Source organism: Astyanax mexicanus, chromosome 13 (genome assembly GCF_023375975.1).
Source record: "Astyanax mexicanus isolate ESR-SI-001 chromosome 13, AstMex3_surface, whole genome shotgun sequence".
Lineage (NCBI taxonomy): Eukaryota > Metazoa > Chordata > Actinopteri > Characiformes > Acestrorhamphidae > Astyanax > Astyanax mexicanus.
The window spans coordinates 42,561,779-42,580,725 of NC_064420.1; the positions used below are offsets into that span (position 1 = coordinate 42,561,779).

General features: G+C 37.3%; 1 protein-coding gene across 2 annotated transcripts in view; it reads right to left on the reverse strand.

Annotated features, from left to right (window-relative positions):
* The window catches only part of kmt2d (lysine (K)-specific methyltransferase 2D), a 42,179-nt gene extending 27,618 nt beyond the window's left edge, over window positions 1–14,561 (reverse strand). The window contains exons 1-12 of one of the 2 annotated variants that reach the window (XM_022676896.2): window positions 13,657–14,561; window positions 7,978–8,060; window positions 6,088–6,199; window positions 5,778–5,980; window positions 5,562–5,671; window positions 5,315–5,477; window positions 5,039–5,210; window positions 4,829–4,943; window positions 3,364–3,545; window positions 1,772–1,926; window positions 1,402–1,548; window positions 83–888 (exon numbers count right to left, since the gene is read on the reverse strand). In XM_022676896.2, coding sequence (XP_022532617.2) covers window positions 83–888; window positions 1,402–1,548; window positions 1,772–1,926; window positions 3,364–3,545; window positions 4,829–4,943; window positions 5,039–5,210; window positions 5,315–5,477; window positions 5,562–5,671; window positions 5,778–5,980; window positions 6,088–6,199; window positions 7,978–8,026 — 2,214 coding nt within the window. In that variant the 5' untranslated portion in view covers window positions 8,027–8,060; window positions 13,657–14,561. The remainder of the gene's footprint in view (window positions 1–82; window positions 889–1,401; window positions 1,549–1,771; window positions 1,927–3,363; window positions 3,546–4,828; window positions 4,944–5,038; window positions 5,211–5,314; window positions 5,478–5,561; window positions 5,672–5,777; window positions 5,981–6,087; window positions 6,200–7,977; window positions 8,061–13,656) is intronic. The other variant, XM_022676895.2, reaches the window with a different exon arrangement.
* Between the last annotated feature and the right edge of the window lie 4,386 nt (window positions 14,562–18,947).

An 18,947-nucleotide genomic window follows, 5' to 3' on the forward strand; every position in this document is an offset into this window, starting at 1 on the left:
TTCAAATTATTCATATCCCTGTGTCTTTGTTTTTACACAGATATGAAACAGCACTGTAATTCGATAAACATGCATGCTTTACCCTGGAGCGCCCTGGAGATCCCCTCCGCTTTAGCTTCTCTCCGTCACACTTGAGGGGGTCAAAGGGTAAGGAGTCATCGGTCTCCGTGAGCAAGGAATCAGAGCGCAGCCTGCAAGCTGGTACTACACTGAGGTCTGTGGAGAGCATCTGAGAGTCTGCCTCGGCTGGGGAGCCTAGGAAGCCACTGCTGCTCTCGTCACCGTGGCTCATGTTGGACGTCTCGTCGAGGAGCAGCTCTGACTTCATACCCGCATCTGCAGCCTCAGCATCAAGCTTCTGATCACCTTCTGCTTGACTGTTTTCCTTAGAAAGGGAATCTTCCAACAGTTCATCCTCCTCCTCCTCCTCCTCCTCCTCCTCAGACTGACCCAATCTGTCGTCTGTGTCTGAGGCAAAGGGCTGGTCCACCTGAGGAGCAGGGGGAGGAGTCCTGTGTGATGCCTCCTCTTTCTGCACCTCAGGCTCTGCCTTCTCTGTGTCCATTGCAACAGTGTCCGCCTCTTCTGGAACAGTCGTAGGATGAATTTGAGGAGATGGGGATGAGGAAACTGGAAGGGGCTCAATTACAGTAACATCCACAGTACAGCTCAACTCCTTCCCCTCCTGTTGACTGGCTTCCTCCTGAGACTGTACATGACCTTCTGCCTGGGTCACAGCTACATGAGGTTCAGCTTCCAATGCAGTATTGGAGGCAGAGCTTTCTGGGCCAGGCAGAGATTCCCGAGTGTCTTTAACTTTTTCCTCTGTACTAACAGCACCATCAGCAATAGATTCCTTACAGGAGTCCATTACTCCTTCTTCAGCACCTATAAAACAACACAGTATTTATAACAGATTATTTCTTCAAATAACACCATAAATCATTACTACCTCAAGCTGGGAGGTCAATTGAATTAATTTGATTAAATGAATTATTGTTTTAATGCATTTTTTAACATTTGTTTGTCAGAAACCTGTAAAGAACGCTTATGTGAAAAGCATTACAAATTGTAACAGCAAAAAAAAAAAAAAAAAAGATAACAATAAAATAATATGAAGAAATGTTTAATAAAAAGATGGATGTAAACAGTGAACCTTACTATAAAAAAATTCAATTTAAATGGAATATAAAGAAACAATAGCCTAAATAAATGGTGCTGTCTGTTTATAAATAAAACAGTTATGTAAAACTAAAAAGTTATACAGAACTAAAAATCTAAATCGTAATCTTTCATGTATTTTAACAATATCAAGATCATTATTTTTTTGACAATAGCTCTTCATTAAGCACATATTCAGTAAATGTAATAGGTAAACCATGCTTTGATCTGTGTTATTACCTGCAACCTCAGCTACAGGGGCCTGTTGCTCTATGGACACTTCACCATCCACTTGTGGAGCAGTAGAGTCCACACTCATCTCCTGCTGCTGCCCCTCCTCCATAATGCTTTCATCTACTTCTGCTGTCTCAACTTCAGCTACTGTTCCTAAACCAGAACAAATTAACTTGCAATATTAATGCAGAGTAGAATAAACAGTGGGGATGCACAGAAAATGTAAAAATATACTATAACACTAAACATTTTAACAGACCAACAATGCACAATATGATGTAAAATTAAATGGTAGTTTCTCTGACACATTTTTGATGCATCACTAAAATTACTACCAAAAACATTCTCAAAATAGTGAACAAAAAGAACAACATACCCAATTCCATGGGTTCCTCCAGATCTGCCTTCTCATCCACTTGCATGGAGGACATTTCTGTCCCTGCGACATCAGTAGGTGTTTCTCTGCAGATGAAGCAGATGCATTTCTCTTCTGGAAGCTCAGAGAGTGTGGAACACTCACTGTGTACCCATCTGTGGAGGTAGACACAAAAATGAATAAACCTATACAGGTCAGCCCTCTCAGAACCAATGCTACCTTTTACACCATGTATTACGATAAGACAACCAAGTTATTTCCTTTGGCAATAAAGCAGCGTGAAAACTTTAAAAGAGAGGTGTTTTTCATGTTTTGTATTTTGCTACACAGTGCGTTAAACCTGGCCAGTCATGCAAAGGAAACAGGAGATTACCTTTAACATTGGGATGAACACTGCAGAATTCATTAAAAAGAAAGACTAAACAAAGTAGAAGACTTACAGCCTACTAAAGGGTTTATTTCATCATTTAGCACTATGGGATGCTTCATTTTTTATTTTATATATTATAAGAAATTGCCACTTTAAGTTTGTGTGAGATATCACAATGTTTCTGTATTTGTTTTCACAACAACAATATTCTTGGTGTTATTATGATTTCAAGAATACACTACTGCAGGGGTGTCCAAGCTACGGCCCACGGGCCATTTGCGGCCAGTTTCCTTTTTTGGAGTGGCCCACGATGTATTTTAGAAATAGAATGAAAGTTGGCCCGCTGTTAAGCAGGTTTTTATAATGTGAGATTCAAAGTTTGAACGCTCGTTGTCAGAAACGGGCCAAAGAGTCTAAAAGCAGCGAGAGTGAAGTTGTAGTGCAAAAAACGTGCCAAAGAGTATAAAAGCGGAGAGGGTGCTCAGTTGTAGCACGGAAAAACAGGCCAAAGAGTCTAAAAGCAGAAAGAATGCGCAGTTCTATACGTCAAGTAAAATGGTGTGTACATAAAAATAATCAAGAAAATCTATTAATTAAAGTGGTATATTTTATTATTTGTTTTATTACAGAGTCTGTGGCCCATGACTTCAAATATATTTCTCCTTCTGGCCGCCAACAAAAAAAGTTTGAAAACCCCTGCACTGCTGCATCAAAATAAATACTAAAGTTTATTTGGTGATTTTATTGAATGCGATATGACAGGGGACAGCACTAAGTGAGATTTTAAACAGATTGTAACTGAAGTCAATAATCCAACAAGTAATGATACTAATAATGCACTCATATATCCAGCATTTAAGTAAAAATAAACAATACTGCACAGATTTAATCGGTCTCTAAAGATTTTTAATGGGAACTGATTTTTTTTTTTTTTTGCAAAAACAATATTCACAAATGTTGTCTATATTATAGCCTTACACCGCTAGTGTGAGAACTCTGATGTTAAAAAAGAACAGCTTGAAAAAATAAGAAAATCATTAACATTTTTGAGATGGTCTAAATTACCAGTGTCTTTAAACAACATACGGGAAAAGGCTGTATTTAATCAAAGCCCAATTTCACACACAAACACCAGTGGTTCTACCATAGAAATCCATTAATTACATTTTACTCCATATAAATTTATACAAAAAAAAATAATAATAGTAAAAAACAAACTCACCTGTGGCAGACAGTGCAGCGTCGCTGTAATGGGACCAAGGACTCTGTGACTTTACTGCAAACCCCGCACACAGATGTTCGCTGCCGCTGACAGCCCTCACACACTGAATAGCTCTCAAACCACTGCTCAGAGCCTGGCAGAGTAAGTCCTCGAGCCCCACAGTCAGTACAGACACGACACCGCTTAAAAAAAAAGAGAGAAAGGGAGAAAGCCATAAATCCCAGTAGTCTCACAATTTACAAAACTATATTCCTTGACTGCACCTTGCAGACTGCTCACTCAGACATGCGCTACATTTTCTGAATGCTAGCTGTTAGCAGACCCTTTAATCCCACTGCGAAGTTAGTACAGTATTTGTATTTAATCCCAGTGTCTAAATTAGACAGTGTCTATCCCTAATAATCAGCACTAAACCCTAACAATTAAATTTTAGTTTGAAACCAAAACACAAACTTTATACAGACTACCCTTTTAATGTTGGTTTATTATTTTACCAAAAATTGTATTATGATATAATTCTTAATTTTGGTTGAAATAATATACTTCCACTCATCAACATGAACAATCAATATGAACAGGTTAAGAGAAACTAGTAGCGTTCTGCTCTTTCTGTTTAGCTTGAATGCAGTAAACTGACTGAATTGCCCTGTAATGAACATCAATCAGCGACGATGCTGCAATCTCTTGCTATATCTCTTGAAACCTAAGGCCAATTTTGCAAGATGTTTTGATATTTTGATGTACTTTCATGTGCTTAAAAATTACAATGAATAGGAAGCCTAGAATAGAGGGTTAGCTGCAATGCTAACAACAGGCCTCGGCAGACGTGAGGTCGTTAGCCACAAAGTTGTAATAGTTTTCAATTTTTCATTATAGTTTAATTTTATTTTGGTTTGAACTTTCCCCCTCAAATTCAGTTAGTTTTAATTTGTTTTTAGAGCAGGTTCACATTTTTTTATTAACGCTTAGTCTTATTTTGTATTAATTCTAGTATCATTTGTATTTTTTGTAAATACTTTGGACTATTTGAGGTGCAGGATTCAAAAAGGTATTGGGTAATAAAAACTCAACAAAAGAAACCATTAAAAATATATATATTCAGTTACTGTGAAACGACCAACTGTCCACAAAAAAAATAATGTAATACTACTGCTTAAAATAGCCAATGGACAAGAACTCACATTAACATAAAAATAAAAACCTATCTATTAGACACACATCACACCAGGGAGAAAAACAAACAAATGTTTTTTACTTTCAGTTTTAGTTATTTTGTTAGTTTTTGTTGGTTAGCCACTCTGCTAACAGGGAAGGTTCTAAGTGAAAGTGAAATATTTCGAATACACGTTTAAAAAAAAATAATCATATCACTGTTATCTCTATATATTATTATTATAGATTATTTTCAACCTTAGCTGTGATTTATTTTGTAAGGATGAATAAATGACATCTAAAAAAATCTTACTCTGCACTTCCAAGAGTCAGGGGGTACAGAATCCATAGCTGGCTGCAGACAAAAGGTGTGATAGCCCTTGTCACATGCGTCACAGACCAGCATTTTTGAGTCCTCCCCTGGTTGCCTAAAGAAAAAACAACATTTGTCCTATTAAAAAAACAGGCCAATCCAAACTTATGGCAATGAAGTGTTCATTTTCATAGTATCTCATAAACATACCTGCAGGTTTGGCACACCTTGCACTCTGGACATTGCCAGCCAGAGCGCTGGAGAGGTGTGGCACTGATCTCCAGGCAGGCATCATGGTAGTGTTGCCCACAACCTGTACAGTACAACAAACCCGAGAGCTCCCCTGCAGAGTCACACACCGCACAGCGTGCCTCCTCTCCAGCTGTTAGACAACACAAACCCACATTCAGTTTTATGAACTTTAATAAACCAACGCAACATCTACTAAAGCTTATAAGATATCATCTTGTGAGCAGAGCTTTTTACCTATCTCCTCTGCCTTGTCTATGTGCTCAGGACAAAGGAGAGCCAACTGCTTCATGGACTGGAAAGATCCACTCGCAGCCGAGCAAGGGAAGTGGTAGAACCGTGAGCAGCCCTTGGCACGGCACCTGATGGTTGCACCCATCCTTTTACAATAATCGCACGGCTGTAGAGGGGAAAAATAAAGAGTTTTAAATTTTGGAAGATTTGAAATACTGCTTTTGAATCAAACTGCCTGTTTAACACATACCTGCTGTATCCCTGAGATGACTGCCTCGTCCACATTTATCAGTTCCTCACCCTCGCCCTGCCGCACACCTTCTGACCATACTGCACACCAGTAGTGAACCCAGCAGCACCCTGTGTTAAATCATATGAATAATTTTAAATCACGCTTCACAAACCATTATGCCTTTTTTTCCCTTAAAAAAAAATCAATTCAAGAAAGCACTACTTTTTGACAGACCTGTTTCATCAAAAAGAATCGCAGGACTATTGGATTCATAGAAGCCAATGGAAGACAGGTCATCATTTCCAGGTGGTGGCAGTGAGGAGGTAGAGGCCTCCGGATGGGGACAGTGGGAAGAGGGTCCGAAACACCTGAGCTCCCGCTGTCCGTGAAGACTTCTCTCCACACAGTTACAGAGCGCGCAGGCCCTGACAATCTCCCTAAACATCCATTCCCAAAGAAATCTATAGTCAGCATCTTGTGCAAACATATAATAAGCCAAAGCATTAATGTTTCAGCATGCAAATGATTGGAATTATTTATTTACGCTGGTGCACTGGAAGTGTCCACAGTAGTGCCTGAGATGTCCTCTGCAGCATGAGGGGTATTCGGGTCCCCCGGAGGAGGGACAGTCTCCTTTGAAGAGGCACCATCATCAGCTGAAAAACACATGTTTAACACTGGTTAATAAACATGGGCAAGGCACGCCTGGGAGACAGGACACTGATATATTGAAATGTTGACATGCCAATCACAGAAAACAGAAGAAAAAAAAAAACATCTTAAGCTATATGAGCAGCTAAGCAAAGTCTCACATACTCAAAGTGAAAGTGAATTTTTAGATAACAGGAACTAATATAGACGAAAGTGACAAAACAATCTTTAGTACTGTGCTAAGATTGTTTTGTCACTTTCGTCTATATTAGTTCCTGTTATCTAAAAATAGACAAATAGTTCACAGATTTAGTTTCTACTGAATGTTTTAAAAAGTTTATATTTATAGTAAATAAAACTTATTTTGTTGCTATAATCCTGAAATTCAAAAAACTAATTAAAACGGCACATATGTTAACAAAACATAAAATACTTAAGCATGTGCATGCAAATCAAAATGAGTTGTAGCATCAAGAAGCAAGCTGATATATACAATTTATTAGTCCTGGTCCTATACTGGCTGGTCTAAGGCACACCCACTGTTCTCACACACAACGCACATATAAATTACATAGAAAAGCATTCAGTAAAGACTCTGACAATTATTATCTACAATAAAAGGACCTGTAAACATAACCACCTGGAGTCCTGGAGACACCCAGTCCTTCACATTTACTTCACATTTTCCCTTCTTCCAGTTTAAACACCTGATTTCAACAAATTAAGTCCTTTCAGAGCAATAGGTCACCTAAAACGTATTGAGAATACACTAAAACATGCATTTTAGGATGCCTCCAGGACCAGGATTGAAAAACACTGCACTATATAATGTGAACCGCCATGCTGGTAAATAGTCCACATTAAATCCTGTGTAAACAGAACATTCTTATATACTATAAGAAGTCAATTAACTGTGTCCCGTGTCTGCAGTGAAGGAAAAACTAAACCTGCAAGTTACACCTGCAACATGGGGCACAAATTAAGCAGGTAGTGCAAGTCTGTGGCAAATGTGGAAAACCTTAAGTACTGTATGACGCAAGAATTTTCAAACACTATTCAGAGAGGCTACATTCATGTAGATGTACTGAGAGCTTAGGTCCCTTACCATTCTAGATACAAATTTACTGATCCATTGCATCGATTGTTTGGGTGTTACGATGATGCAAAAAGCAAGAAGCCAATCCTATCTTTGTCATGTATTGCCATAATTCTTATTTCGCACAAAACGGTCATTCTCAAGTCATTCACAGTAAAGAAGTCATGCGGTAAAATTACATTGCCCAACCTTACTGTGATTGCAAAACCAATCCTGTCCAAACAAAGCTTTTAACAAATAACTGAGTCTACAAATGTTTGAATATATAGAGCACTGAACTGCACATCAAGTGGCTGAGCCAGGTTTAAAGCTAAGTGGGTTTTGAAATAAAGTCAGTAAAATGTTTTGTTGCTCGTGGAATAATCTTTGATCATCAAGTTGTTTAGAAACATAAGCCCAACATCAAAAAAAACGTGAGAAAATACAGAAATTCATAGCATGAATTTCAACTGGCTATTGCTTAGTAATGAGACTTTCAATGCATTCTGATCAACATTTAACTCATGCATGAGCTACAACATTTACTATAAACTCCACGTGCAATATGGGAGTTGTAGTGCCACAACTGCAAATCACACTTCACAATTGGGACTGTAAGAAAAACATACTCAACATACTCAATAATTTCCTAAACTGTAAGTAGGAATCTGTTTTAGTCACGGTCCAAACACTAAACTGCTCACATACCTGCCGTTTCTGAATCATTTTCTTCGCAGTTTGACTTCTGCTCGTCCATTCCTTCTCCTGGAGATGATCTCTCTAGAGGAGATCTTTAATAAAAGACAAAAGAGAAAGGACAATATTATTTCTTCAGAATATGCATGTTATGACAGTGTTAGGTAGCTAGGGTTAGGTATGTATTTTTCTGTTTTGTTTTGTTATTGTTGTGAAAAATGACTTAAAGAGAGCAAGCTAGAGGAAACATTTATTTCTGATTTCACCATGTCACCAGCTCGCTAGCTAGCTAGGTTAATGACAAAAGTTCACAGATGAGGCCTTCATTAAAACAGTTGATTCTCCTTTACAAAAAATATATATAATACTAATACTTTACAAATCAGTGTACTTTAATTAACAGTACTTAACCCAATAGAGTCAACTGTGCTGTACATGCATCACAGGCCCTTTAAAATAGGTTGAAGGTTGTTAAAAAACTCTGTCCTTTACTCTAACTCATCAAGTTCCTAAGTGACATTTACACAAATTAACTAAACATCCCGAGAACAACACTACAGGACAGAGTGTGATTATTTGTTCATAATATTTGTTCATTTATTTGACCTTATTTACAGAATGTATGAGTGGTGGGTTAATATTTTAGATAACAGTACCTCCTATTAAAAGTGTATTATTTGCTCTTTATCAAGTAAAATGCTGGTTATTATATGATTGCAAGGACAAAATGTTAAAATACACACAAAACTGTTGTGTCAATTATGTTATGCCAACATTTGAACCTTAAAATATGTCATGTTCCCACTATAAGGGAAAAAACGTAAATGAGCTGCTCATTAAATTGATCAAATTCGATTTTACACTTTGCATTATTATTCAGAAATGTCTCAGAATGTCTTAAATAATTATTAAATGACACTTGGGTTAGGGTTAAGACATTACTAATTATTACACAAATGTATTTATTCTTATTTGCAATATTCGTAAGCATTAACATTTTAGTAGTTAATGTTTAGGAATGTCTTAACTAGTGACTATAATCAGCTAAAAGACATTAGCTGATACATTAACCCAAGGTATCTAAGCTACTACTTCACCATTTACCCATGTTTATTACTGTCATAGCTGAGTACCGTCATACTGTTGTACTGGGTCACCAAAATTACACTTAAACCCCTTAACAGGCCAGGATTTTTGCCAATTTTCTGCCTGACATTACATCTCTAAATCTTGAGGATTTCTAAGTAATATATAAAAATATTTAAGTAATCTGCTAATGCCAAAATATTAATCAAAAACAAATCAAACAGTTCATGTCCTCCACACCTTTAGTTTCTTTATGTTTGTCTAGTTTTTACGTCTATTTTCAAACATGCGGAATTTAGGTAGAAAGTGGACAGGCAGCTTCTCCAAGTGTCCTGTAGGAGATTTTAAAGCCCTCCCATTTCCAGAGTGTAAATATTAAGGGGTTAATATTTGGCAATGTCTAAACTAGTGACATTTAGCTAACATACATTAGCTGAGACATTAACGTAGCTAATGTCTAGAGTAATGTCATACTGTTATTATGTGTGACCCTTATTGCTTTTAAGAGTCGCCAAAATTACACTTTAATGCTTCTACTGAAGCCTTAAAAGGCAGGAAATCTCAATAAATAGCAGAGAGGAGGTGAAATTAAAGTGTGAAATCTGCTGCTGCTGCTGCTATTTCTGCTGCCCTGGAAGTTCAAGCTGCTGCACACTGAAAAAGGCGGACAGGATTACACCAAAATAAAAGTGCTAAAGTCAAAAGGACAGCAATACTGACCATGGAAAGGCGTTCACACACCCTCAGCTCATTGTCTCGGTGTGGAAGGGCGACTGCGCGTCCCGGTAAAGGCGGTAAACAAAGGCTTAGTTAGTTAGTGGGTTTGTGTGTTTGCTGCTCAACTGGCTCTGATCTCTGCGAGATTACTGCGGCTAGCGTTAGCGCGCTGCTAGCTGCTGCTTCTGCTGCCCGGGCTCAGCCAACTCTCCGTCCGCACAAAAGGCCCGCAAACAGCGGCGATCCTCCCCCGCGCGCCGCCCGGCACGCTGCTCCCCGGCTGCAGCGGATCACTGCAGTGTTTTTACCGCGGGCAGGACTCGCACCCGCCGCCGCTAATCCCGTATAAAACACCCGCAAACGGAGATACACAAAGAAAACACAACTTCCGAGCGGCCCGCTTCCTGCGACCTGCACAACGGCTTCGGGCTGAAACAAGCCCCGCGCTCTGCAGTTCCGCGCCGCGCTCTGCCCATGTTTGCCAAAATAAACACACACAAAAAACACCTTTAAAAAAAAAAAAAAAGCTTATTTAACAGGCATTACACTGTTATTTTATGTTAACGTTATTAAGAAGAATCGTCTGAACATTTTAATACCATGGATAGGTTTGCAGTTCTATTTTTGTATTAATTAATCCCAGTGTTAAATGTGTAGTTCTATTTTTACTTTATTTAGGTTATTTTATTTGTAATAAATGCTACTTATAGGGTTGTGTAGTATTCCAATTAATCTGAGTGCTAGGTTTATACAGTATTTGATCCTAGTGCTAGGTTTGTAGTTATTGTATTTGTAATTAATGCCAGTGTTAGGTTTGTACAGTACTTGTAGTTAATCCAGGTGCCAGGGATGTAGTTATAGTATCTGCAAATAATACCAGTGCTAGGTCTATACAGTATTTGTAATGGATCCTAGTGCTATGTTTGTAGTTATAGTATTTGTAATTAATGCCAGTGTTAGGTTTGTACAGTATCTATAATCACAGGGCTAGGTTTGTACAGTATTTGTAATTAATCCAGGTGCTAAATTTGTAGAGTATTCGTAACTAATCCAGGTGCTAGGTATGTAAAGTAGATGTAATGGATCCCAGTGCTAGGGTTGTAATTATAGTATTTGTAATTCATTCCAGTGCCAGGTTTGTACAGTATTCATAATTAACCCAGGTGCTAGGTATGTACAGTACTTGTAATCAATCACAGTGCTATGTTTGTACAGTTTTTGTAATTAATTCAGGTGCTTGGTTTGTACAGTATTTGTAATTAATCCCAGTGCTAGGTCTGTACAGTATTTGTAACTAATCCAGGTGCTAGGTATGTATAGTAGTTATAATGGATCCCATTGATAGGGTTGTAGTTATAGTATTTGAATTTAGTTTCAGTGCTAGGTTTGTACAGGAGTTGTAAGTAATCCAGCTGCTAGGTGTGTATAGTTTTTCTAATTAATCCCAGTGCTAAATCTCACTGTCCCGGTACCCTGTAATAAAGTATGACTTGGAGCGAGCAAGAAATATTAATTTAGAAATAGCTGTTATTAATGCCAATTTTATATTATAATATTTCTTTGTTTCAGTAGATCCAATCTCATTTCTATACTGATACGATTATACATTTTTAATGTGATTGTGCATAGTCTTATTGTCAGAATTCATGCTAGGATTTTACTGTAATTTGTGGTACACAGCTCACTCATTCTAAATAATAATAATAATAATAATAATAATAATAATAATAAGTTTAACAGTAATAAACACTATCAAGTGTATTTTGTAATGGCACAATCTTCAGGAAACATTTTAGAATTAAAAAACACACTCACAAAGGAAGCACATTGGAGTTTGCAGTCCCTGTTGCTTGTAAGGATAAGCACCGTTGCTTCCACATCCCTTGATTTACATGTCTGTTTCCTCTCATGACAAGTAACCGTTGGTGCAAGGGAAGCTACACTGTCTAGACATTCTCTAGACGTTTAGAACATTTTTGCCATGACTATCTTGTGTGTGTATGGAAGATGCTATGGATGAAAAGCTTAATGGCAAGGATTTTGCGGGGAATTTTTTTTTGTTTGGACTGGGCAATATGTGTATAATAATTATTTATCCATCTAAATAATTAAAAAGGTTATTGAGACTGGCCAAGAGGGTAGCTAACATTTACAGGTGTGCAGATTTGAGCAGGTGAGGTTAAAACATGCATTTCAGATGCTCATAGGATACAAATGTCATACCGCATAGTAAAATAGATAAGAGTTCAGCTAATAATAACGATATTTGGTTCCAATACAGGTGGGCAGATTTGCGCAGGTGAGGAGAAATGTGCATTAGGACAGGTGCCATGCTCACAGGAAGCAGAGTTTAAGCACATAAAATAAACAATACGTCCTTGAGGTGTTCACAAATCACAAAAGTAATAATCAGACCAAAATAATCATTAGTTGCAGCCCTAATCGACATAGTAGATTATGTTGAACAATCATTGCAACCCTAGAGCTTTCTATTTTCTTTTAAAAATGTTTGAGATCTATTTGCTCTTTTGTTTTGTTATGTTAGGCTTTGTTGTTTTTTAAAGTAATTGCAATGTACAGTAAAATAGCACATTAATCAATCTCAACATACAAATAAAAACCAAAGATGTGTGTTTATAAGCATTAAGGGATTCTATGAAATAAATAAAGCAATCAGTACATAAGTATAAGAAATGTTTCATAGCTACAAGCCAATCAGACAAATATTCTACTGCCCTGTCCCACATAGATCTGTGTGCTTTTGACTTGCACAGAATACAAATTCTTCAAATGTGGCGAACTATATCGTGAAATACATAAGCTAATGTGTGCATTTTAACAAATAATAAAAAGCACAAGTGCGCAGCTAATAAAATAACGATATGTGGGTCAATACACTGCTAACTAGAGGTGGCAAATCCAGGACCTGGACTAGCAACAACTCAAAAAAATGAATAAACAGTAAATAGCAATAGCAGCACAAAGCCAGGCGAATAAAAAAGACATAACAGGGAAAGTGGCAGAACTGTAATGCTCAAATAACCCAGTTGTTGAACTTTTCCAACTGTCAACACAAGACTAGCTGTGTTTGTTGGCTAACGTTAGCAAGCTACGATGCTAAATCGACCCATTCGTAGGGAAGTAACGTAGCTAAAGCTAGCTAGCTAACAAAGCTATCTAGCAAGTCAGTGAAGACCTGGTTGTTAACGTTAGTTGACATAGTCAATTAGTTAACTAAACAATTTATATTAACTTAAATGGACGCTGGATGACTTATTCGATGGAGAATGTAACGTTAACTGTTAGATAGCTTAGCTTAGCTAGCTAACTATGCTGTATTTGGCTAACGTTAGCTCGGTAGCTAAGCTAACGAGAAATGCTAGCTAGCTAGCCATCCTAAACTCTCTTTGCTACACATTATATGCTAGTTAAGCTAACTAGCTAACTATAACGTTACATCTACGCACACACCAAGGGCACATGAATCTTGAAGCGTTTTTTCCTTTATTTTTTTATCCAAATCGTTTCCAAGTCGCCAAACACTGCATAGAAATGTTTAACTTAACTAGCTAACATAGGGTTAGCTATGCTATCTATCTAACGTTATCTCAAATAAACCAATAAGCGCTAGCTAACCTAGCTAGTAACTAAAACGTCTGCCTAGCTTAATATACTAGCTAAAAAGCCTCTAAACCCTTATAGGTTTTAATCAGCATGATATCTCCAATATTAACGAGTGGCATAGCTTGTTTAGTGAACTGAAATCAAATTTGGCGAAGTTAAACGATTTGTGCTGTTTTAGTAGTGCAAATGAAGCAGATCAGCACAGATTTAGCTGAAGTTAAATCGCTAAAACTAGCTTAATACAAAATAAACAGTTCAACTTACCTTTACAGGGCGATCCTGGCGTCCTCGAACATCTTCACAACAGTTCTGCAAACACAAATCGCCCGTGTTGCTTTCATTTCATAAAGCTCCAGCCAGCTTTTCTAGCTGGGTATACCAGTTCGTTGTTGATGGGGGAAGTGGCCCAGAGGGTGGCCGTAACGTTTGCTGACTTGATAATGTAACGTATTAGCCAGCTAGCGCACAAGATGGCTAACGAAATTAATCATATTGAGTTGATCCTGGTCGTACTCCCAGCTCCCTCCAGGCATGGTTAGCCCAAAACGCTGCTCTGCTGCCGCTAAGTCCCAGTCCCAGTCAGAAGGCGAGCTGGAAGACAGCGTTGCAGCTCCTGCGACTTTTGTTTGTTTTTTAAATGTATCGAATATAAGCTATAATATGGACTAATTAAAAAAGACGAATGCGTAGCTAGCTATCCTATAACGCTACGTTATTTCTAGCAGCTTTAGCTCCTGATATAGAGATTCCTGGAGAAATAGCTAAGCTATAACTGGGTTAGCTAGCTTTTGATAGCTAGGTTAGGGTTAGGATTTGTGTAGCAGTAACTTAACTAAGTTTTCTGGTGTTTCGGTTACAGCAGAACCACTTGCTAAACAGGAACTAGCTAAATTAATAATGCAGCCAGCTATCAGGAACTAACTGAACAGGATAGGTTAGTTATCTAGCTTGCTAGATGCTAGGAAAGCTCGGTTTAGCTAGCTAATATTTTCTATATACTTCCAATAATGTGGTTTCTATTCTCATTGCTGTCACCACCACATACCACTTCCAACAGTCCAGAGTGAGCTAGCTAGCTGTTTTGGTACGTTAGGACAGGGAGGTTTTCAGGTGTTAACTCTCGTTTTCAGTTACAGCAGCACTACTAGGATAGCTAGTTAGCTAGGTAAACAGGAACTAATAATGCAGCCAGATATCTGGAGGACAAAAACAGGAGAAATAGCTTTCTAGCTAACCTAGTTATATAGCTAGCTAGTTGCTAGTCCATCTTAGTTTAGCTATGTTGGCTAATATTATTTTCCAATATTTCCAAAAATGTTGGCTTCTCTTCCCATTCCTGTCACCACCACATCCACTTCACAGAGAGATTTTTCAGGCGTTAACTCTCCACTTGCTATACAGGAACTAGCAAATAATGTAGTTGGCTATAACCTAGCTTAGTTATTTAAACTAGCCAGTTGCTAAGCATGCTCAGGTTAGCTAGCTTATATTTTTAAACATATTTCTATAATTTTGGCTTTTATTCCCATTGCTATCACCATCACATTCACTTAAGTAAGTCCAGAGTAAGTTTTCAGGTATTAACTCTCCTTTTTAGTTACAGTAGCACTACTAGGTTAGTTAGCTAGCTAAACAGAAACCATATAAAAATATATAACCATATATAATACTAAATGCAGCCATATATCTGGAGGACAAGCGCAGGACAAATAGCTAGCTAACCTAGTCTAATCTAGCTAGGTTCTAGTCCAGCTCAGTTTAGCTAGCTAATATTTTTTCAATATTTCCAAAATGTTTCCAAAAATCTCTTCCCATTCCTTTCACCAGTACACCCACTTCTATCACTTCAGCAGGACCACTTGCCAAACAGTAACTAGCAGTAAATTCAAGAACTGAACAGGACAAATAGCTAAACTAGCTTAGTTAGTGTTATCTAAACTAGCTTGTTGCTAAGCTTAGCTAGCTAATATTTTAAAATATATATTTATAACATATTTGCTTTTATTCCCATTGCTATCACCACCACAATAATTACAGTTATTTAGTTATTTAACCTAGCTAATCCAGCTAGCTAGTTGCTAGGCAAGCTCAGTTTCCAATATTTAATACATTTTGGCTTTTCTTCCCATTCCTGTCACCACCACATTCCCTTCTATCAGTTCAAAGTGAGTTTTCAAGCGTTAACTCTCCTTTTCAGTTAACTACAGCAGGACCACTTGCTCAACAGGAACTAGCTAATAATGCAGTTGGCTATCGAGAACTGAACAGGGCAAATAGCTAACCTAGCTTAGATATCTTAACTAGCTAGTTGCTAATCCAGAGTGAGTTCTCAGGTGTTAACTCCCCTTTTCAGTTACAGTAGAACAACTTGCTAAACAGGAACTAGCTAACTGTTAACTAATAGTGTAGTCAGCTATCAGGAACTGAACATGACTAATATGTTAGCTAGCTGACCTAGTAAGTTGCTAGTTGCTAGGAAAGCTCAGTTTAGCTAGCTAAAAAGTTTCAATATATTTTGAGTAATGTGGCTTCTATTCCCATTGCTCTCACTAACAAATCCATTTCTGTCAGCCAGCTAACCTAGCTAGCTGTTTTGGTGAAGTTTTAGGTGTTAACTTTCCTTTTTAGTTACAGCAACACTACAAGGATACATAATTAGCTAGGTAAAACTGCAGCCAAATATATGGAGGACAAGGACAGGCCAAATAGCTAACCTAGTTATAACTAGCTAGTTATTTTAGCTATGTTTGCTAATATTTTTCCAATATTTCCAAAATGTTGGCTTCTCTTCCCATTCCTGTCACCGCCACATCCACTTATATCAGTTCAGAGTGAGTTTTCAGGTGTTAACTCTCCACTTGCTAAACAGGAACTAGCTAATAATGCAGTTGGCTATAACCTAGCTTAGTTAAACTAGCTAGTTGCTAAGCAAGCTCAGGTTAGCTAGCTTATATTTTTAAACATATTTCTATAATGTTGGCTTTTATTCCCATTGCTATCACCATCACATTCACTTAAGTCAGTCCAGAGTAAGTTTTTAGGTGTTAACTCTCCTTTTCAGTTACAGTAGAACTGAAATGTATAATTCTTCTCAAAACGTGCATATGTACACTGCCTGGCCAAAAAAAAAGGTCACACACTCTAATATTTCGTTGGACCACCTTTAGCTTTGATTGTGTCACATAGTCGCTGTGGCATTGTTTCGATAAGCTTCTGCAATGTCACAATATTTATTTTAATCCAGTGTTGCATTAATTTTTAACCAAGATTTTTAATTGGTGATGGTAGAGTCTGACCACTGCACAAAGCCTTAAAAATAAATAAGATAAATACTGGCATTGTTATCTTGGAAAATGCCAGTGCCATCAGGAAAGAATAAATCTATTGATGGAATAACCTGGTCTATATTCAGTATATTCAGGTAGACAGCTGATTGCTGAACCTAGACCTGACCAACTGCAGCAACCCCAGATCATTTACTTATTTAAATACAGGTGTAAACTTTTTTTGTCCAGGCAGTGTACATTACCAACATAATGAAGTTGACCTTTTCAGATCTGGGACTGTATCAATATCTGGGGTACTGATAACTACACATCGATTGACATGAAGGGTTTTTCAGGCTTCAGCAGGTGACCACACTACCCCACTGACAGGATTTGCAAACTGTTGTACAGCTTTCAGCAGGATTATTTTAAACTGGAAAGGTTTGGAAAGGAGCATGGACTCAAGGACATGTAAATTCTGATTGGTTAAGCCAAGATAATTGAGGAGAGGGGCTATGCAATCTGCCGTCTGCCATTGGCCTGATCCAGATGGATGACAGGACGTCACCTCTCTTGGGGGGTATGTACCCATCTGCCTCCTCTACCAGCAGGATAATCCTCTTGAATACCTTCACAGCTGTCAAAATATAATAGGAAACGGAATGCACTTCAGTGTGCTTTCTGAAAAACGTTCATCAGGTCAAATTTATACATTTGATATTACAATGTAATGACTTTCAACTTTTTTTCTCTATTGGTTGATGCATAATTCAGCATAATTCGGGGGTTTAAACACTCCTCTGTTCTGCTGGCTCTTTTATCTTTACCTAATTATGCGTACATTTCCCATCTTGACATGGTTTTAATACAATGAAGCTTTTCCCAAGGGGACAGATAAACTGCAGAAACAAGCTGTGCACAAGACTGTTTGTTTTTACTGATACAGGCCTTTCATTTATCATTTAAAGGTCATTTACAGCTGACATTTATCACTGTAGCGCTTGTTGTTTTGAATAGAGCTCTTTAAAAGGCCGTCCTCTAATTATCTTCTGTCAGATTCTGAAAAATACTATGAAAGTCAAATGGTAATGACATTTGTTCAGCAGTTATGAAGCATTCCAGCCTCCCTACATCTGTAAACAAAGAGCTCTACATGAAGGACATGTTTATGTTGGCTGTTTGGCAGTATTCAGTGGATTTCAATGCTTTTCTATGATATTTTCTTTTTAAATAAGCCATAACCATAATGGATTTTTGAAAATGGATAGGGTTTTGTGATCCAAGGCCAAGTTGTGGCAATGTAACCATGCTTTGTATGTCATGGATTTGTCCACAAGGGGGGTGTAAAATACCACACTCAACTAGGGTTCCAGCGGCGTCTAAAATCAGGATAAGGATATTTTTACTGTATCTGAATTATTCTAAGCTTGTACCCATATTAACAATTTTTAAATCAGCCGTAACATTATAACCACCTGTCTGTGATTTAAACTCTACAAGAATTCTGAAGGTGTTTATACTCTCAAATCTTGTTATTAATCATTTTTTCTTTTTTAAAGTGTGTACAGAGTACACACAATATATTATATTATTTCAGCATTGTCACCGTAAACATACTGTAAGATGTGCTGTAAGGCAAAATATACCATAGCATCAAGCTAATACAACATTTAAATTCCCACTTTTCTCATTTTCTAGATTATGCCTGAAATCATTTATTTTACAATGATTAGAGTTAAACCAGGTATTTTATTTCACAACATGATGTATAATTGATTTATTTTGGATGGATATTTGCTGTATTTTAACATTATAATATATATCACAAAAAACAAAGTATCACAATGTTTTTCCCATCATACCATCATTTTTTCCAGTCATAGTTTGTTATGTTGATTCTGCTTCTTCTTCATCTTCTATCATCACACATTTACAAACTCTGGGCATTTATATTGTTCTACATTTTATTTAAGCAACATCCTTGGGGAGATGCTTTCACAGATAATGAAAGGTAATGAACCTTTAACTCTCTTAGAACTCAAAAATCACAATATAAAACCATCATTTATTTTAGAATTTCATGTTTATTTTGTAACAAAAAAACAATATTTTTTTATATTTTACATTTTTTAGAATGTGTTATCTAATCTTATGCTTCTTATTTTCACTGAAACAGAAGAAATGCACAGAGAGTTTCTTATTATATCATCATGTACATCAGTGGTTCTCAAGCTGATATTTAGGGACCTCCAAACAGTCCAGATGTTTCATTTAACCTTCAGCAAAATA